This window comes from Protopterus annectens, chromosome 10.part0 (genome assembly GCF_019279795.1).
Source record: "Protopterus annectens isolate FY-2018-M chromosome 10.part0, PAN1.0, whole genome shotgun sequence".
NCBI lineage: Eukaryota > Metazoa > Chordata > Ceratodontiformes > Protopteridae > Protopterus > Protopterus annectens.
Window position 1 is genome coordinate 1,791,031,250 of NC_056744.1, and position 24,635 is coordinate 1,791,055,884.

The window sequence follows — 24,635 nt, forward strand, 5'->3', positions numbered from 1 at the left end:
GGGAACAGAAACAAAGAGGTTCCATAGTGGGAGGTTGTTAGGTGTTGGGATTTTTTTGCTTATTCTTCACTTAACTAACTTGCTTACTGTACTCCATCTTACTTTCGCACATAGCATGTGCATTCAAACAACATACTAAAATCCTGGACAGCATACCTGTGCACACCTAAAGTGTAGAGGGATAGAGCCATTTCCCATATTATTGTTAAGCTCATAGTACCTAAACGTTTCCACAGGGAGCTTGTAGTATCTAAAGGCTTTCACAGGGCCTTTTAATGATGGTATTTCCCCCTTGTTTCCTAGAAAAGGAAAGTTACTTGAGGCTTCTTTCCCTTACTGGTCTTTCTGCCCCCGGATTACTGTTTGGTGTTGGCAGATTCCCTGCTTCTCACATATTTTGGTATCTCAAACCAAATATTTAAAGCTGTATAATGTCCATGTCATATCCATGGTCACTCTAGTCCCTGCTATCCCTCCTTATTTATGTTTCTCTTTCTAGTTTCTGTTAATGTTGACCATAACCTTTTATAGTTAAGAAGCAACATAGTAACATCCATGCTTTGGCTGCCATTATAACTGAGGCTTTTACTTTCATAAAAGCTAACAACCGATTTATTTAGCTCATAGAAGGTTTACATGTCCCTGAATGAAGCATGCACGCGTGTACAGTAGAAAGGAAGGCAGAACTAATTGTCAACAGCCAGGCCCTACATTTGTAGCAGTGCTACGTTACTGTCAGGTAACCATCTCATGGTATGAGCAGATGTGGTGAGGGCACCATACCTCAGACCAGATTTGTGGTCCTGCCGCTCGTTAGCTTTAAGCTCTGTAGTCTTACTGCGAAACATCCAACTGAGGCTGCGTACAGCAGCAGTTGTGAGTATTAACAGTATTTGCACAAGTATCTTGAAAATGATGCGACGGTCATGGTGTCATCCGAGACCTACTGAGAAGAAGACGGAGAGTTGCCATGGAGATGCAGTATTTAACTGCTGTGGTCAGAGAGCGATTAGAAGCTTTCAATTATTATTTTGTACCCACAGTTCTCATTTCTGTAAAATTATTTCAAAACAGGTTACTTGGAAATGATGTTTCAGGGCATCTGTAAAAGCTGACAGAGATGTACAGCTTTGCTGTGGGTGGTGGTAGCCTTTCAGGTGCAGCTACCAAGCCAACATTTTCAAATATATGACAAATATTGTGTAGTAGTTTTCTTCCAGTATTTGGATTAACTTTGTGATGGTAGCGATTTCAAATCTCCAGAGCTGAGAGTCCCCAAGTAAATTTATACAGCAGATTCCCGCTTAGCTGGCTCCTCTTTAACCAGCCTTCAAATTTATGCTGTAGCCCTAGCAAAAGACAACAGAGAACAACAACACTTCCACCTCCACTGGGCTAAATAATGACGGACATTTCAGTTTTAGACTTCATATTCATTAGAAAAATGCATACTCACACAAATCCTGTTATTCTAGCCGATTTATAACCTATACATGTTATTTTGTATGTTTTTCCCGTTTAATCAGCCATTTGTTTATCCAGCCTAAGGTCTGGTCCGCGTGACACTGGATAAGAGGGAGTCTATGATATATCCAATGTACACAAGACAAAAAAAAATAATATTTGATGTATGCTGTGCCTAGCGGTCACTTCTTTCCATGCTATTCTTCTAGGATACAAGTGAAAAATGAGTTCTAGACAACCAAATGTACTGATGATTGCCAACTCCAAAACAAGAACATGTTTTCTATTCATTTGCAAAATGGAAAAGTTGAGACATTCCGGAACATTGTCACAAATGGTGTAATATAGTAATACTGACCTTACTTTTAATATCAGTAAATGTGGCATTACAATACTTGGCAAACTTCCAGCACAAAGTCTTTTTTTTTCTAAGATCTGACACCATTACTAAAGACCTAGGGACAATCAGCTGAAACTATGACTACTGTCCATCTACTAAACTCAAATGTAAATTCCGTAGCACATCTAATTCTAAAGGGTTATGCCTGGTCACTCCAGATCCCACTCTCATTTTATACCGCAGTGATCTGACCCACTACAGCAATTTGTGATCTACAAATATACCTTTTCAAGTTGTTTGAGATGGTGTCAGAACTTGCCAGAAAATCACAGGTTTGAGAAAGCCCAAACTATTCAGAATGGCTACTGTCATGTATGTTTCTTATAGGAAATATCTGCCTGGTCTACATGGTGTTAGCTGAACTAATTCTGCTTCATACTCTATACCTGCAACTTAGTGGTAGGGGGAGTAGATCACAGAGTCCAAAACTAAAAACATATAGAAAAAGCTGTATTACACACTTTCCAAGTTACATTTGTCCTTAAAATCAGAGGTCGTCTGTTACTTTCTTCCAAAACATATAAATACACACACACACGTGTGTGTGTGTGTGTGTGTGTGTGTGTGTGTGTGTGTGGAGGGGGGAGTAAGAGGCATAAAGACAGAGGAACAACAGTATGACACAGAAAACATATCAACATGAAGCCATAACAAACCAGCTTTTTGAGGTTGGTAGTAGGTTGCAATAAAACTGACCAGCATCTGTTGTCTCAGTCACCTAGCCCTAAAACACTAGGTACATTTGTCATACTCAGCCCTAACCTAATTATCAGGTAGCAGATATTTTGGTCCTCATCAATGTATAAAGCTGAACTTCAGGTAAGAATGTTAGTAGACCATGACAGCCACATCACCTCTTCAACCTCCCTTCCCATTTTTTTTTTAAACACAAGGTCGTCAGAGTGTCTTGTAAAAACTGTCACCACCTCTCTTGACTCGATTCCTCTCTCTAACCTTCAACAGTCTGTCACAGGTCTTCTCTCACATAATCCATTTACGGGATAACCTTGTCTACCAAATCATCTTTACCACATTATTTTCTGTTTTCTACACGTGGCCACACCACTGTAATCTCCCACATCACCTAAAAAGACAAAGAAATGGAACCATCTGAACAGAACCAACATGGCTATGATGGCTACCTCTAACATAAATACTGCAAATAAAAAAAAAACCTGCTAATGTTCAAACAAATGCTATACTAAGAGAAGTCACTTCTACTGAGTTCATTCAGAGTTTGCGGACTGAAGTTGTAGGTATGGGCATTCTAGGTCAACATAATACAGGAATATTCTACCACTGATAAAGGCTAAGGTTTTATGAAGGTGCGGACAAAATTACATAAAGTGAAATGTTACTGTTCTGGGGGTAGAGCTAAGGAAACCATATACCCACTACTGTTAATGAGTCACAAGTCCATACTAAGTTACACATTATTACACTATTCTTAAGTGTCATTTGTCTGATTCTATACACTACACATATATTCTAAGGTCTGGAAAAAAAAAAAAAAAACACACAAACACAATGTGGCCCATGTCATAACAGAAAAAGATTACCCGTGTCTATTCCAATTAGACAGTTAAATGTAAAACAAAGTTTCCCCCCTTTTTTCCCCAGTTCCGATGTTCTCAGTCTACCCACCATGCACTGGAATTCCATATGGCTTGTTGATTGCCACAATCTCCTCATCCTGATACAGGACCCCTCGTTTGAGTTCTTTGGCCAAGATAGTAGGCGGCACGCGCTGAAGATGAAGACCCAGCTGGCGGAGTTCATGTGCTCGTCTGGCTATAGGGTCAAGGGGAACCTGCACAAGTCAAAGTAAAAAAGCAAATCGGTTAGATACTAACACACTGTCGAAAATAAATGTACAGATTACTATTTTTTAAAAGACCTTAACAAACAAGTGCAAGCATGTGGTACATTTACTATGACTTCGTGCATCCTCTGGCCAATGAGGTACCACAAAGGACTCACTCTAAGACTTTCTAATTTAGTCATTAACCTTTTGTGATACAGTGGGTCAAACACCTCATTAAAGTACTACTATATCGCATTATAACCACCTCCCTTTTACTATGTCACATTATAACCACCTCCCTTTTACTATGTCGCATTATAACCACCTCCCTTTTACTATGTCACATTATAACCACCTCCCTTTTACTATGTCACATTATAACCACTTCCCTTTTACTATGTCGCATTATAACCACTTCCCTTTTACTATGTCGCATTATAACCACCTTCCTTTTACTATGTCGCATTACAACCACCTCCCTTTTACTATGTCGCATTATAACCACCTCCCTTTTACTATGTCGCCTTATAACCACCTCCCTTTTACTATGTCGCATTATAACCACCTCCCTTTTACTATGTCACATTATAACCACCTTCCTTGTATGCAGCCCTTGTTAGATAGTCATACTTTTACATCTGGGAAGCATGGTTAGGCTTAAAAAGCCCCCCCCCCCATCATTAGCTTAGTAATTATCATGTACTCTTTGGCAAGTCATTCTTACTGGGAATATATCATACTCAGAATTCGGATATTCCAAATTTCTTTCGTAAATTCCTGCCAGGGATTTCACCTATGACCCTCCTAGATATGGGCAATCACTGCTAACCAAGATTTCAAGTTTAGGAAAGATCCTTTATATTGGGTTTCTCTACTATTTCATTGGGGTACACACGGCTAGGCTTATAATAGGTCAACAGCCCAGTAACCCCCTATGAACTCAAGTGACATTTGTTCTAGCTTTATTTCCCTGGTTTATCCTTAGAAAGTTCACAGAAGATAATTTCGTGTTTTGTGCTGCCTGTTTATTAACGGGCACTGATTACTGACATTTTTGTTGATATTGACGGACAAAGGCAGGCTACAGAAGGGTTCCCAACCACAGCACACTCATGCTACGTCCTGCGCGGCTGACTTAGCAGTACCTGCCTTGCACTTAGGAAACTTCTTGTACAGGATGGGTGAGAACCGTGCAGCCAAAATGATTCCAGCTCATTCCAGGGCATCTCTGGCTCTGACAACACAAGATCGTCAGAAAAATAAGCATGAATCTGGAATTATATATGCAGAAGGCAAACGGAAACTGTAGTGGGATTGGTTATGGAAGAGCCCCTCAATTTACATTCTATATTATTGGTTAACACTCTGTGTTTAGTCGGTCTCTAGAGGTGTATACCCGGCAGATGAAGGGAAAGCCAGTTGGAGTAAGGTGTTCCTGTTGAAGAGTTGGGCCGGGAAACTTGGCTCAAGATGAATAGGAATCTGACGAAATTCTAAATTCAATAGTGGTAAGACTGCCATAATATGAGCCTATAAAAGTGGATGAAAAATGTTTGAACATTGATAAAATGCTGGTGGTTAAATCTCTCGAGCGACCTAGGCAATTGTGATGCAGTTCAGGTAAAATTACAAAAAGCAAATTAAGGAGCTGATCAAGCTGAGTGAGCCTAGGTGGGAAAGGCACATGTTCAGGCTATCAGTCAGCCTACTATGTCCACGGAATCAAAAGTTGCACCCAAGCCCTTCTCTCGCTCTCCATGCAGACTCCAGGATTATAGAAAGGCAACTGCAGATGCAACCCAGGGTGCTATGCTTAGTCTCAACGGTGGTTTGGACTGACAGGGACATTTTGAAACTGTTACTGTTTATTTTGTGACCATTAACAGTATAACTTTTAGTTCTGTAATAACCTCTCTCCCCCCAATCATCATCAAGCTGGTTGAGGAACTAAATCTTTTTACTGTTAGAACACTTCCCCCTCTGTATATTTTTGTATGACATTTAAATTGTATTGATGCTTACTGTTTGTCTGATTCCCTTTAGCAGGGAAGTGTTTATTACTTTCTAGTCTTCCCAAGTTCTTTCGCTGGGAATATGGCATACAGACTGGACTGTAGCACTGGCCTCAATGCTTGCTACTTCAAATATAGATAACAAGGATTATATCTTGTTTAAGGGCTTCTTAGGGGGAGTGGAGTGCAACGTTTGACATACTGTTGGGCACCCCCTTCTGGTTGTGTAGCTGCTCCTTTGGGGGAAAAAAAAGTCTTAATTTTGTAGAAGTTATTTACTTCCTCTGTGGACATAACACAACTATATACAACAATAATATTGAGCACTGTGACACAACACAACTATATACAACAATAATATTGAACACTGTGACACAACACAACTACATACAACAATAATATTGAACACTGTGACACAACACAACTACATACAACAATAATATTGAGCACTGACACAACACTACATACAACAATAATATTGAGCACGGTGACACAACACAACTACATACAACAATAATATTGAGCACGGTGACACAACACAACTACATACAACAATAATATTGAGCACTGTGACACAACACAACTATATACAACAATAATATTGAGCACTGTGACATAACACAACTATATACAACAATAATATTGAGCACGGTGACACAACACAACTACATACAACAATAATATTGAGCACTGTGACATAACACAACTATATACAACAATAATATTGAGCACGGTGACATAACAACTACATACAACAATAATATTGAGCACTGTGACATAACACAACTACATACAACAATAATATTGCACACTGTGACACAACACAACTACATACAACAATAATATTGAGCACTGTGACACAACACAACTACATACAACAATAATATTGAGCACTGTGACACAACACAACTACATACAACAATAATATTGAGCACTGTGACATAACACAACTACATACAACAATAATATTGCGCACTGTGACACAACACAACTACATACAACAATAATATTGAGCACTGTGACACAACTACATACAACAATAATACTGAGCACTGTGACACAACACAACTACATACAACAATAATATTGAGCACGGTGACATAACACAACTATATACAACAATAATACTGAGCACTGTGACATAACACAACTACATACAACAATAATATTGAGCACTGTGACATAACACAACTATATACAACAATAATATTGAGCACTGTGACACAACACAACTATATACAACAATAATACTGAGCACTGTGACACAACACAACTACATACAACAATAATATTGAGCACTGTGACACAACACAACTACATACAACAATAATACTGAGCACTGTGACATAACACAACTACATACAACAATAATATTGAGCACTGTGACATAACACAACTACATACAACAATAATATTGAGCACTGTGACACAACACAACTACATACAACAATAATATTGAGCACTGTGACACAACACAACTACATACAACAATAATATTGAGCACTGTGACACAACACAACTACATACAACAATAATATTGAGCACTGTGACACAACACAACTACATACAACAATATTGAGCACTGTGACACAACACAACTACATACAACAATAATATTGAGCACTGTGACACAACACAACTATATACAACAATAATATTGAGCACTGTGACACAACACAACTATATACAACAATAATATTGAGCACTGTGACAACACAACTACATACAACAATAATATTGAGCACTGTGACACAACACAACTACATACAACAATAATATTGAGCACTGTGACACAACACAACTACATACAACAATAATATTGAGCACTGTGACACAACACAACTACATACAACAATAATATTGAGCACTGTGACACAACACAACTACATACAACAATAATATTGAGCACTGTGACACAACACAACTACATACAACAATAATATTGAGCACTGTGACACAACACAACTACATACAACAATAATATTGAGCACTGTGACACAACACAACTACATACAACAATAATATTGAGCACTGTGACACAACACAACTACATACAACAATAATATTGAGCACTGTGACACAACACAACTACATACAACAATAATATTGAGCACTGTGACACAACACAACTACATACAACAATAATATTGAGCACTGTGACACAACACAACTACATACAACAATAATATTGAGCACTGTGACACAACACAACTATATACAACAATAATATTGAGCACTGTGACACAACACAACTACATACAACAATAATATTGAGCACTGTGACACAACACAACTATATACAACAATAATACTGAGCACTGTGACATAACAACTACATACAACAATAATACTGAGCACTGTGACACAACACAACTACATACAACAATAATATTGAGCACAGTGACATAACACAACTACATACAACAATAATACTGAGCACTGTGACATAACACAACTACATACAACAATAATATTGAGCACGGTGACACAACACAACTACATACAACAATAATATTGAGCACTGTGACATAACACAACTACATACAACAATAATATTGAGCACTGTGACATAACACAACTACATACAACAATAATACTGAGCACTGTGACATAACACAACTACATACAACAATAATATTGAGCACTGTGACACAACACAACTATATACAACAATAATATTGAGCACTGTGACACAACACAACTACATACAACAATAATATTGAGCACTGCGCAAAGAGTTAATTTATTTTTGTATGTTTAGCAAATTTACTTCAGTTCTATCTTAAGTTTCGCAATACAGTAGAACGTCTGTAAGTTGACCACCCAAGGGACTAACAAACTGGTCAACATATGATGGTGGTCAACATAAGGAACTAGGCCTGCTGTACTGATAAGTACATGTACTTTACTTTCTTGTACATTTTTTATTAGCGAATATCATATGAAATAATACAATCAAAATAGTAAAATCATACATACAGTATCATACAAAATCAATACATTTACTGTTTTCTCATGGTTTAATTATTCTTTCTGAAAGTGTCAGTCTTGGTCAGTTTATTATTCTTATTACAAAGGTAAGTGAAGAAAGTACGCTCAACGCTAGCTGTACTACGCAGCATACCTGGGCATTTTTCCACAGCAAATGACTTCAACTGCATTACCAGATGCCGGACATCCTCTTCTTTTTGAGTCTCTGCAATTTCTGTGTCACCCTCACTTGCTTCTTCCACTTTATCAGCTGCTTCATGCACTTTTACACTGGTCTGTACCTTGGTCAATATCGCTTGGAAAATTGCTTTTGGGTCAGGTTCATTACAGGTTGCCAACTCTTCATCCATTGCAATAAGACCTTCAAAATCTACTTCTTCGAATTCTGCCACGGGAGAGGGAGACTGATGGGACCAAAACATCATGCTCTTGGGTTGTGGCAAATCCAACTTTCTTGAAACAAACACTTCTGCATTGTTTTTGGCTGAACTTTATTCCAAGCAGAACTGATCCAGAGGATAGCATCCACAGCGTTAACTGATGCAGTAGATGAAGTTGCTTCCAGAGGTGGACCACAGGTTTGTGTTTTAGTAATGACCCACTGCAGGAGCTGGGCTCGGTAATGCATTTTAAATATTTTGAGGATGCCTTGGTCAAGAGGTTGGATTTTTTGAGTCATGTTTGGAGGCATGTTTGGAGGCAGAAATTTCAGTGTCACGTTTGTGAGAGGATTCATTTGCAGGTGGCCAGGACAGTTATCTACTCTCAGTAGAATAGACTATTTCTACATTTCTCAGTCAATACCCCTTAACTACTCCTCAAATACGGTACCAGTCATCCATGCATGGTTGTTTAATCTTCAAGTGACGGGGAGGTCTTTGGGCTTCAGGTTCTTGAATGCACATGGCTTTAATCCAATCACCAAGGGCTTTAGTTTCTCTCCAGTTGAGCTAGTGAACAGCAGAACTGTGAAACGTTCTTTGGAAAGTTTTCCGCTCTTACATTTGTCACCCGTCATGACAAGACTCCTGTTAGGCATCGCTCTGAGAGAGTCCACACTTGTCAGCTTTAAAGATGTCATCTTTGAAGCCTCTGGCGAAGTCTGGAAACTTTTTGATGAACTCTTCCACAACTTCTACTGGAACTTCATTGGATTCACCACACAAGACTTTCTGGGAGATCTTGCATCGCAGTTTAAATTTCTCGAGCCAACCACTTGATGTTTGGAAATCTGCCACCTAGAATTCCTGTGCAAATTTTTTTTTAGCAACTTCTTGGATCATTGGCCCAGAGATTCGAGTGTTAACTGCCCTCATTTGTTTCAGCCAGCTTAATGTGGCTTTACTGACTTCAATGAGGGAAGTTTTCCTCCTTTGCAGCTGTAGGTCTCTGCTTTCCTCATCTCTCTCAAAGTACTCGCGTTTACATTTTTGGATGTTGCTAACACCAAAAATGTGCCACCGTCTTTCTTTGGCTGCTGCTTTCCAGAAAACGTAGATCAACCTTTTCATTCAATGTCAGTTCTTTGAATTCTTTCCTTTGGGCCATCATGTCTCAATTAACTGTAAATTTTTTCAGCAACTGTAGGATGTACCTACAACTGAGAGCAGCCCTTCACATTGAAAAAATCTTCAGCAACACGTGATTAACAATAGGACGTCAGGCCTAATCCAACATGTGGTAATAAAACATGAAAAAAGAACCTGTACTAAAGAAAAAATTAATACACCTAACGGGCAAAGCCCACACCTTCTACCCCTTGGTGTAGAGTGGACTCAACTTGTCAAGTTATAGGGGGTAAATTGTGTGACACAGTCCAAGTGATCAAGATACAACTTACAGAGGTGGTCAAAATAGAGTGGTTGGTCTTCCATTGAGGACATGTGGTGCATGCCCGGTCTATGAAAATTAGGTCAACTTAAGAGATGGTCACCTATGGAGGTTCTACTGTACTTGGTTTCAAGGCACCCGCTATCAAGCAGAACTTAAGTAAATGGATATTTTTTGAGGTTTAAACCTATTTTTTAAGATGGCAATTGGTTTTGGTGCTCTCATGTGTCATGGTGATACTAGGTTATCTAACTGGGATTATCAGAGACTTGTACATTAATTTAACTGGAACATTAATGGGCCAGTAAACCCCTTTAAGACAGCTAGGACTAAAGTATTTTTAAATAGAGATAATCATTTATAATAAAAGGAAAATAATTTTGCCCAAAAGTAAAAACACTTCCCAGAATGTTACAGTCCTTGGTACTGAACTCCACCAAAGCCAGCTTTGAGGCTAAAATGGTTACCCCAACGACAATCAAGACATTTTTAGTTATGTTCATAATCTCAAAAGCACAACACAGGAATGCGCTAAACTGATTGTGAATAAGGTTACAGACACTGAGGCTGAAGATACAGTGAACCTATTGGCTGTTAAATTTAGCTCTAATGTTACCCCTCTCTCCCCTCATTCAATCCCTAAAAAATATACCTGAAACTGTCTCGCCTCCAGCTATCACATGACCAAGTCCTAAAACTACTTTCAAAAGCTAAAAATACTGCATCACTGGGTCTTGACAATATCCCTGGATGCATCTTAAACAGCATGAAGCACAATTTGGCCACATCCCTAACAATAATGTTCCATCTCAGTCTCCATACAGGTTTGTTACCAAGTGAACGTAGAATAGCTATAGTCATTCCCCTGCATAAGGGAGGGCCCTTCCCACATACCCAGGCAATTACAGATCCACAAGTCTAACCAGCCCTGTATGTAAAGCCAAGGAAAGACTTATGAAATTAATCAATCGGAAAATAGGGAACCTCCAAACACTGGAACTTTATGTTTGGATTTGTCAACAGCAGGTCACGTTTACTCAACCTGGTGGATTTTTTTTTTTTTGAAAAGGGTCATCAAAGCAAAGCAATGGATGAAGGCAAAACAGTACATACTGCATACCCTGACCTGGCCAAAGCTTCTGACATAATTCCCCACTCAAGTATAGCAGAAAAGCCAAATAAACTGGAATAAAACCATATGTCATCCACTGGAATGTGGACTGGCTCACAGAAGGCATATAAATAATCAAAATAGGGAAAGTTACCTCCACAAAGTTGCCAATCACGAGTGGAGTCCCTTAGGGTTCTGTGCTGGGACCGCTCCAGTTTGGCATTTACTTTTCTAAAGTTAAAGCCAATACCAAAAGGACTCTGGCTGACAGTCTGCAAATGACTGCAAGCTAGGAGCAGTCACTGAATCCCCTCCTACAGGAATGTTTGCCTCAAATAAACAGCTGGTGCCAAGATCACAGACTGAAACCAAATGCTAAAAATACAGTATTGCACCCTTTGGGAAATCATCTACCCCAGGAAACTACCTACCACATTGACAACAAATCCCTAAAAGGTGATCCAATTGTTTGGGATTTGGGAACTTATGTCGACAGTGACCTAACTTTTGACCAATATGTATCTACTGCTGTAAGAAATTCCCTCTATACTTTACAGCTTATAAACAAAGGGATTGTGTTTAGATAGGTCCCTATTAGTTCAAAGAAAATTCAGTTCAGCGAACAGCATTCCCGGTGCACTTACATCGAACATGTCATTCAAACGTTCATACTGAGATTGCAGTACAGTGAAGACAGGAAAATTTGCCCTTTCCTTACTGTAGTGCGATCTTGGGAGTTGGTATACATGTGTATATATATATATATATATATATATATATATATATATATATATATATATATATATATATATATATATATATATATATATATATATATATATATATATATATATATAGTGGTGGCGCCCCCACAAGAACAGAATTTGATGAATAATAGCATTTCCGATAAAATGACATTCGTTAAAGTGAGTCTCTATATCTAGGGATATCATTGTCCCCATTTACTCAGCCCTCACTAAGGCCAGTCATTGAATATAATACTCCATTTAGCATGCATTTGTCCAGACACAGATACCTTACTAAAAGGATACAAGGCCTAAACAACATTTCCTACATGGACCAACTCAAAGCCCTGTCACTATACTTTGTATCCTACAAACTGCAAAGAGGTGAACAGTGTCTGGCAAACAAGGCATCCTCCAACCTTTAACTGATGGATTTACTGAAAATCAGCAATTCATATGGAATAAGAAATATTCTGTCTAGGGATCTAAACTTCTTTTGCAACAAATACCACTGCTGTAGAACAGATTCTCCATCCACATAAAATATGTACGGATGGAAACAGAAAATTTACCCCAGACTACCCCCTGTACTACTAAGGGACAGGGGCAGCTCCTTAAATGGTTTATCCCATGCATGGATCCAGTCAAATTATTTATGGTACGATGCCAATTACTCTCATCAAGGGTAATATACAATTTATAAACCATCGGATGAGTTAGGCCAATCTAAAACCAAATGGGATAAGTTACTTCTTTCAACAACTTTATTATTTCCAAGGCACAGGCAAACGTACATTAACAGAATAAAAAGAAAACAAACCATTTTATTTAGTTATATTTGTTTGCTGGGAAAGTTCAACTGGGTAGTACCCATTTTCAGCAGAAGTCAAGGGAGGGAAGCTCCATTGGTTTTACACTGCAGTATACTTGGTTCCATTTAAACACAGATTAGTTATATTTCTATTTAAGTTTATACACCTACAGTAGTTACACATGCAGTACTTGCATTTATATATTTTAAGATTTTACAGAGGTAGAAGTTAGATTTTACAGAGGTAGAAGTTAGTAAAGAGATCTACATCCAAATTCCCACTCTTCCGCTATTTCTTGAGTTCCCCCTTTGCTTCATCATCATCATCTCTTTCCACTTTGAATTGTAACCTTCTGCTTGCATTATGTATAGCAGCCTTAATTGTGCATCTCTAAAATACCTTTTCAAATCAGGTAAACCTAAACCACCTTGTTATACTGGAAGGATCAACTTATCCCACTTAACTCTTGCCCTCTTCTCGCAAATAAGTTCTTTCAATTCTTTATTAATTGTTGTCGACAACTTCTTCTCGGGTTAATAAACATATGCCCGACCTATATGCAAGACTAAAGGGACTACATTTTTTTCTACTGTTTATATCTTACTATCCAGATCCCTAAATAAGAGGATTCCATTTTCTCAATTTTTGTATTATCTTTTGTTTGGTCTCTTCCCACATACCCTTGGCTGCTATAACAGAAGCCTGTTTAATCCATACTCCTAAATACTTCATCTTATCGTGTCCCCATAAACAAGGGTATTGCTGAACCAATTCAGTGTGGGTACATAAGTTACAGCTGTATCCCTTGTTTTATCACCATTAAATTTATATCCCAACATGGTCCACAACACAGAGATATCTCTTCTGGATTTATCAAGTACAAAATATCAGCATCTGCAAATAAAGCCAACTGTTCTTGATCACCATACCAATTAAATCCTTGTATTTCTGAGTCGCTTATGATTACCATACCAATTAAATCCTTGCATTTCTGAGTCTCTTATGATTACCATACCAATTATATCCTTGTATTTCTGAGTCTCTTATGATTACCATACCAATTAAATCCTTGTATTTCTGAGTCTCTTATGATTACCATACCAATTAAATCCTTGTATTTCTGAGTCTCTTATGATTACCATACCAATTAAATCCTTGTATTTCTGAGTCTCTTATGATTACCATACCAATTAAATCCTTGTATTTCTGAGTCTCTTATGATTACCATACCAATTAAATCCTTGTATTTCTGAGTCTCTTATGATCACCATACCAATTAAATCCTTGTATTTCTGAGTCTCTTATGATTACCATACCAATTATATCCTTGTATTTCTGAGTCTCTTATGATCACCATACCAATTAAATCCTTGTATTTCTGAGTCTCTTATGATTATCATACCAATTAAATCCTTGTATTTCTGAGTCTCTTATGATTACCATACCAATTAAATCCTTGTATTTCTGAGTCTCTTATGATTACCATACCAATTAAATCCTTGTATTTCTGAGTCTCTTATGATTACCATACCAATTATATCCTTGTATTTCTGAGTCTCTTATGATTACCATACCAATTATATCCTTGTATTTCTGAGTCTCTTATGATTACCATACCAATTATATCCTTGTATTTCTGAGTCTCTTATTTTCTTTGCTAATGGCTGTAAATATAAAGCAAACAACAAAGGGGAAAGAGGATGCCCTGCCTGGTTTCTCTGTTCAAACACAGCTTACCCAATAGGAAACCTCCTGCTTTAATTCTTGCCTCCGATCCTTAATATCCTTTTAATTAACCTTATTACTGTATCAGGGAATGCAAATGTTTCCAATGCCTCTCTCATAAAATGCCAGCTCACTCTGTCAAATGATTTCTCTGCATCAAGACCCACCACATTCTACTTCCCTTATATCATCAATGTTCTATTAATGTTGATAAATGTTTGCCTCCCCTCCACAAAACTACAATGATCCATATCTATCAATTTTGGCAACACTTTTGCCATTCTTTTTGCTAGTATAGACAAATACTTCATAATTGTGGTTTAAAATTGAAACAGGCCAGTTCGAAGCTGGGTGCAGCCATCACATCTTTCTTCCAAGATGTTGATGCTTCCCATCCTTTTAAAATACTATTAAACAAAACCTTCCAGAACTTTCACGTTCTTCCCTACTAATTTCCAAGCCTTCACAGGAATACTTCTGTTCCTGGAGACTTTCCTGAACATTGATTATACATCAATGTTTTTATCTCACCACCACCTATCTACACTGTAGCTGTTGAGCCTCATCTACTTCTAGCCCTGGCATATTTAAGTCTTCCATAAATATTTCCATTTGTGATCTTTCTTGATTATCTCACTTCTCTGCTTTATACAAATTTTCATAAAGATCTCTAAAAACTCTACAGGATCTCAGGGATTTATAACAAGAAAAAATAACCAAAGTTTGTTGACGACCCTTTCAACGTTTTGTTGCCCAAGTCATTGTGCTGAAAGTTTTTGTGCTCCAGAGTCGTTAATGAAAAATAGTTGTTTCTAGACTCGTGCATATTATAAAGATACCCCCTTATTTGTTCTTCAGCACTCTGCGGTCGCACCTCTTCTTGATCGGATATCCTCCTTATTCTGTCCTACTTCAGCCTTTGTCAGCCCCTCTATGTAATTTCTATTACTTCCTAACCATATCGCTTTCTCTCGTATTTTGACCCTCTTGTTAAACTACACTTTCATTTTATCCCAGTCACTAATAACTTAAGATATTTCTGTCTTCTCTAATAACTTTCAAATAATTTCCACTACCCAATCCTTAAACTCCTCTCTTAACAGGTAGGTGGGAAAGCATCAGTGTCTTACTTTTTACTTCATTAGTCTTGGGTTTTTAGTGTCGCATGATCAGAAATAGTTACTGATGTGTGTCAAACCTTTCAATTAAATGCACATGTTCCTGTGAAATAGGGGTAGGTTATTTTGAGGACAAAAGGGAAACTATCGAGTCTTAAATTGGCCCACAAGGGCAGTTAGCCTAGTACTTCCCTATGAACCTATAAATGCAACAGAACCGAGTAGATATACAGGAAAACCTAAAGTAATAGGTGGGAGCGAACAGTGCAACATACCCAAATGGCAGATGCATAGGAGTGGTCACATTCTTCTGGAAAGGTTTTCCCTTTAAAATACTGGATATCGGACCTGACAGTCGGGGATACTTTATTTTCATAAGGGCTTCTTAGGGGGATGTGTACACACTTTAATCATTATTTTCCACCCAGAACCTCATTAGGAGATTCGCTATACATGTTAAGGGACTTTGAGTTTTGGGGAATGTGTGATGTTATGGGGAGAGGACTGGAATGTGGTCTTTTTGGATTCTGATAAATGGTCATGGGCTAGATTTTTGCCCCCCCCCCCCTTCAACAGATACTAGGGGCAAAGAATTACCTTGAATTTATGGCTATGGTGGATGTATTCCGCACTCCTCTTTTGGCGAGACTTCCCCCCCCCCCAGTTTTTACCTATTATTCTCCCCGGTATAGTTATTTTTCATGCACTGATAGGATACTGACCACCAGGGAGCACTGTCATTTTGGTAGGTCCTTTAAGATACACCCCTCATACTTTCTGACCATGAATTTTTATCTTTAAGCTGGCTGCAAGAACCTTCTCTCACTTCTTCCTACTGAAGGCCAATCTGACACACTGTAAGGGTGCCATTTTTGGTCAGCTAATTAGGAATTTTATTTCTTGGTGGGAGTGTTTGGATACTTTTCTGCTTTGGTGGAACAAACTCAAAGCATCATGGCCTTTCAGTACAAGATGTTTGACCAACAGTGTAAGCTTTCATATACTGCTCCACTGACAGGAGTGTTCTCCAGGTTCATCACATGGGCTAAAGCAGGCAAGAGTAGACATGACAGACCATATATGTAGTACAGGGTTGATTTAGCAGCCAGTTATCTGAAATTATCAGACTCTGTGGTCACACCAAAGTCTCAGAAATATTTAGCCATTGGATGTCAACAAAACATAGACAAGACTAAGTGTACAATCAAAGGCCCCTTAACTGCTCAAATTTGTACCTTCCCTTGACAATTCTAGACATTTGTGCATCTTACTATGAAGAACTGTATCAAGAGTCAACCCCCTTTGGACTTTGGTGTTAAGGTTAGGCACTACCTCTCATCCTTTGCATTCTCAGCAGAGACTCCTGAGCAGGCACTGCCCCCAATTATGCTAGTTACCACGAGCAGGCACTGTCCCCAATTATGCTGGTTACTACAAAGAGGCACTGTCCCCAATTATGCTGGTTACTACAAAGAGGCACTGTCGCCAATTATACTGGTTACTACAAGCAGGCACTGTCGCCAATTATACTGGTTACTACAGGCAGGCACTGTCGCAATTATGCTGGTTACTACAAGCAGGCACTGTCGCCAATTATGCTGGTTACTACAAGCAGGCACTGTCGCCAATTATGCTGGTTACTACAAGCAGGCACTGTCGCCAATTATGCTGGTTACTACAAGCAGGCACTGTCGCCAATTATGCTGGTTACTACAAGCAGGCACTGTCGCCAATTATGCTGGTTACTACAAGCAGGCACTGTCGCCAATTATGCTGGTTACTACAAGCAGGCACTGTCGCCAATTATGCTGGTTACTACAAGTAGGCACTCTCCCCAATTATACTGGTTACTACAAGCAGGCACTGTTGCCGATTATGCTGGTTACTACAAGAAGGCACTGTCCCCGATTATGCTGGTTACTACGAGCAGGCACTGTCCCCGATTATGCTGGTTACTACGAGCAGGCACTGTCCCCGATTATGCTGGTTACTACGAACAGGCACTGTCCCCAATTAGACTGGTTACTACAAGCAGGCACTGTCCCCGATTATGCTGGTTACTACAAGCAGGCTCTGTCCACGATTATGTTGTTTTACTATGAGCAGGCACTGTCCCCGATTATGCTTGTTACTACGAATGAATTTAACCTAGCGCTTGGAAAGCTGCAAAGTGGTATAGTTCCTGGTCTGGACAAGATTCCCTTCTTGACATACAAGCTAAGGCAGGAGAATTTTGTCAAGGCCTTTATATAAATGGCTAACGAGGCTCTTCTGACCAATCTTATCCCTCAGTCCTGGTCATAAGCAGTGATTTCTCTTATTCTGAAACAACGGCAAAGCTTCAGGTATCATCTCCACTTACAGACCAATGACAGTACTGAACTACGACTATAGGCTTTTAATGACTATCCTTGCTTACAGACTGGCTCACCTGCTTTTGCCTCCAATGTATTCATAACAAATCGTGTTTGTTCCCTCTTGCTCCATGAAGGATAACTTAATCAAGGTTGCTTTGATACTGGAAAGTTCCAAGTTTAAATACCCCAATCTTGCTTGCTAGCTTGGATGCAGAAAATGCTTTCAATAGATCGTCCTGGGTTTTTCATTTTGAAGTCCTGAAGCAAATAAACTTCCTGGTTGAAATTTATAACCCTGTTGCAAGCACTATATGCCCCTTCGTCCACAGTTACAAAAACTGGGCCTCAGCTGTCCAGGACATTCCAGCCAACAAGAAGCACCAGACAGATATGTCCCCTCTCTTCACTGCCGTTCCCCTTAGAGACCACACTTAGACAATCTCCTAAAGCAGGCTCTTTGTACCATGTGAGGGAGTACAAGGTGTCCCTTTAATATTAAGGATTATCTTCATGTTACAATGCTGATAAAGTGCAAGTAGAAAATGTTAACGATGCTCCTTATGAGGCTCTTCTGGGATCGTACCCTTTGTAAATAGAGTGTTACAAACTATTTCGGGGAGACAATTTGCCCCAAGTTGCAACTTAGACTGCAGTCTATTTACAATTTAATTTTATCGAAGATCAGACAATTTTGTAGGATTAGAAGGGGTACATGTCTGGATGTAGTACAAGGGATTTTGGTAGTTTTTTGGTTTGTTCTACCCTATAAAGGGTCCCACACGTGTGTTTAATAAAGTTTAAAGTATTCTGCTCTGCTAATGACTAAACTATTTGATTATTTCACAACATCCCTTAATCCTTTATGCCTCTCAAGGCGTACCTCTCCCCACAGGATTTCTTGTAGCTTTGAAGAGACAGATCACTCATTTTCTTTTGGATGGGAACTTGCTCAGAATATGATGGGATAATTTACCCCTTCCTGTTTGTTAAGGGCACTTCTTTCTGCCGCACTCCAGTTGTAGAGTGTGGCTCCTAGGCTGGGCATTTTATTGTCTCCCCCCCCCCCCCCAGTGAAATGGTGTCAGATGGTTTCTTGGGTGGTACAATGTCTTTCTATAGGAAACAAAGCAGGAAAGTTCCATCAGCTAGCTGGTCGTGACTGATCTATGGTTGTGGAATTCCTAAGGCCTGACTATTGGAGTTTTGGTGATACGAACACAAAGGGGTGGCTGGAGAACCTTTGTCCTATTAGTTTAGCTGACTGTCAGGGACTCCTTCATTATAGACAATCATGCCAAAAGAAAGGTGCCCATGCTTTGCTCTTTTAGGATCACCTAAGACTGGGAAAGAACGCATTATCTTGGCCCAAAAAACACAGTAGATTTGAGGCAGTTCGTCAAACTCCCCTTCTCTATGATCACTAAACACTTCACACAAAGGAAGACTTGAGTTGTCATAGCAATGATTGGCCCCTTTAGATACAGTGGTGGAGCGGCATTAAGGAGGGACAAAAGAGCGTTAAGGGTGCCACTCCATGAATTTATAAGCTGCTAGCTGGCTCTGTGCCTGGGCATACGGCCTAGAAATTCTGCTATACCCCAAGATCTAGACTAGGATTCTTCTTTAACCCACTATGCTACAAGGTCTAGACGTTTTCATTTTTATGGTTGGCATTGTCTGATTAAATATTTTTATACACTGTCTAGGCTTTCCCAAAAATATCCAGGGGACACACCTACTTGTTAGGGATGCAAGCACAGACTGGGGAGTGGCTTCACTTTTTTGGCACTGCCCTTGTTAGAACCAGTTTAGGTAAGATGCTAGCCAGTTGTGCAGTAGTTTATACCAGGATCTGGTCCAGGTCTTCCCATCCTTGTTTTTGTTGGACTTTGGGCCCTTGGATGTAATGAATTCTCAGGTTTACAGCCTGCTTGATACCTTGCTTTCAGCAAGGAAAAGGCTTTTACTAGGCAGTGGAAACATGGAATATCCTCCAGAGATTAGAGAAACAGCAAGTATCATGAAAGAAATTAAGGCACGTGAATTGTTACTGTCAAATAAATCTTAGAACTCGTCTCCTAGCTGTTACACAGTTTTGTTGGGACATTTTACTTAATATTCCTTGAGGTATGTTGTAGATAACCCTGGGGTTAATACTACTACTACTCTTCGGACAGGTAATTTAACATTGGAGTGAAATAATTTCAGAACCAGATTGCCTAATATTAAAAGGATACTCTGCATAATTAATGTGCGACTTGGTTAGGTTTACATTTACTGCTTTTTACATGATTACATTACTCTAGCCAGTATCTGGTTTGCAGTTTTTTTCTTGTTTTCTCTTGGACCCTGGTTACACATTTTACATTGATTGTAATTTTTACCCGTTTATTGTAATAAAGATTTCTGGATTATTAAAAAATATGCATGGCGGTCACATCTATGATTACAGAGAAATGCTGCAAACCTAATCAGCAAACCTTTCTCTGAGTATTACCCCATGTTAGGCTCAAAATAACATGGAGACAGGGTAAAGACAGGCACTACTAAATAGTCTGCTTTCATCAGGCCGGGTCAAAGGGAATAAGCAATAATGGGAGTGTTTTATATGAAAAATATATTAAATAGAACCACAGATAACGTGAAAGGAAACCATGTCCTAACAGTGAACAGCAACAATTCAGCTGCCAAAAGGGACCTCAGTGACACAAGGAACACCCTAAAATATCAATGTTTCTTAAAAGGTACAGTCTTCTTCCTTCGGCTTTTTCCCTTGTCTTTTGAGTCCTTGGCGATTTTTCTCTCAAAATTTGCCTTGGATGATTTTATGAGAGCTCTTAGTTTTTTACTTATAATGATCAAAGGTGTCTTACCTTTCAAGGATTTTGCTCTATCTTGTAGTAGCTTCCTCCTTTTGTTGTAGAGCTTGTTTATGGCTGGGGTCCACCAGACTGGACGCTTGCCTTTGGTACAAAGAGTCTTAGTTTTGTTTGGGATTGCCTGATCCATGCAGTCCTGTAGGTGCTGGTAGAAGGCATTTGTAAGTGATTCAGCGGTTTGAGTAATGTTTACCACTGGCTCAGGGGCCTTAAAGGAGACCACACTAGTTTTAGAAGTGTGAAGTCGGCTTTTGAGACGTTTTTCACTGTGGTCTTTTTTATTTCAGGTGGGGGCGGGATGAGGACCTCCAGCGAGATTAGTTTATGATCTGATCTCACCAGTGAGGGGTATACTTCGGTGTTGAACATTGTGATCCCATGTTCGTGATGATGAGATCAAGTATGTTTTCTCCTCTTGTGGGGATGGTGACTAGTTGTTCCATGGAATTTGAGTTTATGAACTCCAGGAACCTTTGGGCTAGAGTGTTTGGGCTTGAATAGTGTTCCCAGTCTATATTAGGGTAGTTGAAATCACCTAGTATGATGGTATTTGGAGATACATTTATCCCTCCAGTGTTTTCAGGAAGGCCATGTGAGGTTCCTGAGTTTGAGAGGGTGGCCTGTAACATGCTACAAATTGCAGAGCAGTCTTGCCTATGGTTAATTGCACCTGGATGGTCTCCGATGCATCGTGCGTTGCCACCAACCTTGAGCTGTGTGTGTCCTTTATGAATATGGACACCCCCCCTCCTTTCTTGGTGTTGTCCGGATTTTGGGGCCGGAACGCATGATATGAGGTGAAACCTGATAGTGCTGGGGTGCTCTCAGGAGCCTTGAACCAGGTTTCTGTCACAGCACAAACATCGATGTTCTCCATACTGAGAAGGGCCTTGAGTGCGTGCATCTTGAGATTGAGACTTCTGGCATTGAGCAGCATTACCCTTAGTTTTTTTCCTTTTTTGTGTTCTAGGGTGGTAGGTTTAGAATTTGAGCTTTGCATAAAAAAGGCACTATGGGGGTGGCAAGAGCCTTTGCCAATATCCGGAAGCCCAGGGGTGACAGGTGCAAGCCGTCCCTTGTGAAGCAGCGTGGCTTGTCCAGCATGTCATCCCAGGCAGACAGACATTGGATCCCCTTTGAATGACACCAAAATTTAAGCCAATTATTAAAGCTGATCATCTTATCACTGTATTGTGGCATCATTCTAGGTGAAGGTAGGATACTGTTCAAGGTCAGGGTCATACCTGCCTGGGCTACATAATCAGAGAGCTCCTCTATGTCTCTTTTCATGTAGTCCAAGGAGGTACGTCTCAGGTCGTTCACACCAGCGTGGACAATGACAGAGTCGTACTTGTACCTGCTGTTGAGAGACCTGAGTGCTTGCGTTATGTGGCGGATTCTAGCGCCCGACAGGCAGCTTACTGTGACCTTCTCCTTACTCAATCTAATAGCAGCTTGCTCATCCTGAAGGGAGAGAGAAAGCTTGGCTCACTGCACTGGCAACACCTGCAAGAGTACAGGTGCATTGCCCAGTGCAAGAAGCCTAGTGTGCCCATGCTGCACAGTGGTGAGCAGCTAAGCCAGGAGGTTGCTCATGAAAAGGTAGTGAAGTATGCTCCATGCATGCTGCCAAAGGGGTACAGTTAGGGTAGTTTACATTACTGGCAGACAGGTCCGCTTCCTAGCATGTCATCGCCACCAGGAAGCAAATGGACCTGAGGCATCTCAACCCACTTGTGATGCTCCCTACTCTGGGCTAGTAATAAAGAAGCCTCAATCATCACCACTGACACCGGTGAGGGATGTTCACTTGGAACAAAAATAGATACACCCAGTATTTCCAGATGCAGCTCTCTGCACCAAGCAATTTGAGCACACAGGGAATGCATGCTCCAATCCTAGGGCTGGACTCTCTTTCTCCAGGCCCCAAACAAAATTCCACACTGACCCCTTTGCAGCTCTGTGTCCCTGTAAGTAGCTGACATGCACACACACATGTACACCTGGGAAAGACTGGGACAGATTTACAAGCTGTGCCCCCTCTGCTCAGACTATAAGGTAGTTATGAAGCCACCAGTCAGCTACGCTAAGGCTCTTACAAGGGTACCCAATTACACAGAGTAAAATTAATACTAATACAAATGGTAAAGTTTGACCAATGCAGCATGGCTTTTCAGGAGCGGCCACAGTGTCACTACAATAAGTATAAGTACAAGAGTTAAAATATTCTCTAAAAGACCAGCCACAATGAATGGTATAGAAATATTTAATAATAAATATAGAAAACATGAGAATGCTGAATATCTAGCTACATTAGACACCAGAACTTCATTCACAGGAGATATAAAAAAACACCACAGATGGATAGATTCACACAGATGCAAAAAAGCAATACCTAACTAATCTCACTGTATTTTCCTAAATGATTTAAAAATGACTGTTCCTTAGTTAAGTTACTTACTACAGCAAGGCAAGATGATGTGTGTTGTGTGAGAGAGCTTTCTTTTAGATTCCAAAAAAACAAAATGCTGCTAGAGTTCCTTCACATCTCTCACTAATATCCATCATTTCAGTGGTGGTTATAGAATGACATCACATCTGGTCACCTGACTCAGGCACAATACACACCCAGAGCTTTGCCAAGATCTGTTGCAGCATCTGGAAGCTATAAAACAATTTCAAAACCTTCTGCACTCCCAGGGTAGCAACTAGTTCACCCCCAATGACAATACAATAAGATTCCTAGTCCTGGTTTTCCCCATACAGTTTTGTTGCTGGCTGCAATCAGACCTGTAAGATGAAATATTTATGGCCTACACCAACCCATTTAATTTCAACCTATTTTTCAAAGTTAGCTGGACTGAGATGAACCTGTTCTCTCTACCAGTATTCTCTGTTAAAACATACATTTAATCAGTTACAATAATACAGTCTGATATACATGTATATTTGTCTGTCCATCAGGACCCACTGTTGATGCATTTTAAAGACAAGCAGCTTTACAGATATATTTTTAACACAAGCATCTGTACAAATCAGTGTGACAGTCAAATAATTCTTTACAAAACTCCAGCTAGCTATGCTGGCATATGTTACACATCCACTGCCCTAGTTTCCCTGGCAGAGATGACACTACCTCATATCATCACCTCCCACCCCACCCCTTGAAGACTCAAACTAGTTTTTAAGTGATCCTGGAAAAGTGTTGCTTTACAGACAGGAGCCTGTCTGGGAATACATTAACCCATACCCTGTCTTGAGATCCCAATTGCACTGGCACTGCTGACCCCACTATGTGCTGCACTGCCACGTCATATGCCTGCAACCCTGGGCTTCACCTTAATAGCTTGGCATTTTGCTGTCTGGCTCATTGCAGACATGTTAAG

At 39.7% G+C, this 24,635-nt stretch overlaps 1 protein-coding gene across 1 annotated transcript in view; it reads right to left on the reverse strand.

Annotated features, from left to right (window-relative positions):
• Positions 1 to 24,635, reverse strand: part of LOC122814030 (mitochondrial RNA pseudouridine synthase Rpusd4-like) — a 114,504-nt gene that overhangs the window by 73,833 nt on the left and 16,036 nt on the right. The window contains exon 2 of the mRNA XM_044086617.1: positions 3,509 to 3,674. Coding sequence (XP_043942552.1) covers positions 3,509 to 3,674 — 166 coding nt within the window. The remainder of the gene's footprint in view (positions 1 to 3,508; positions 3,675 to 24,635) is intronic.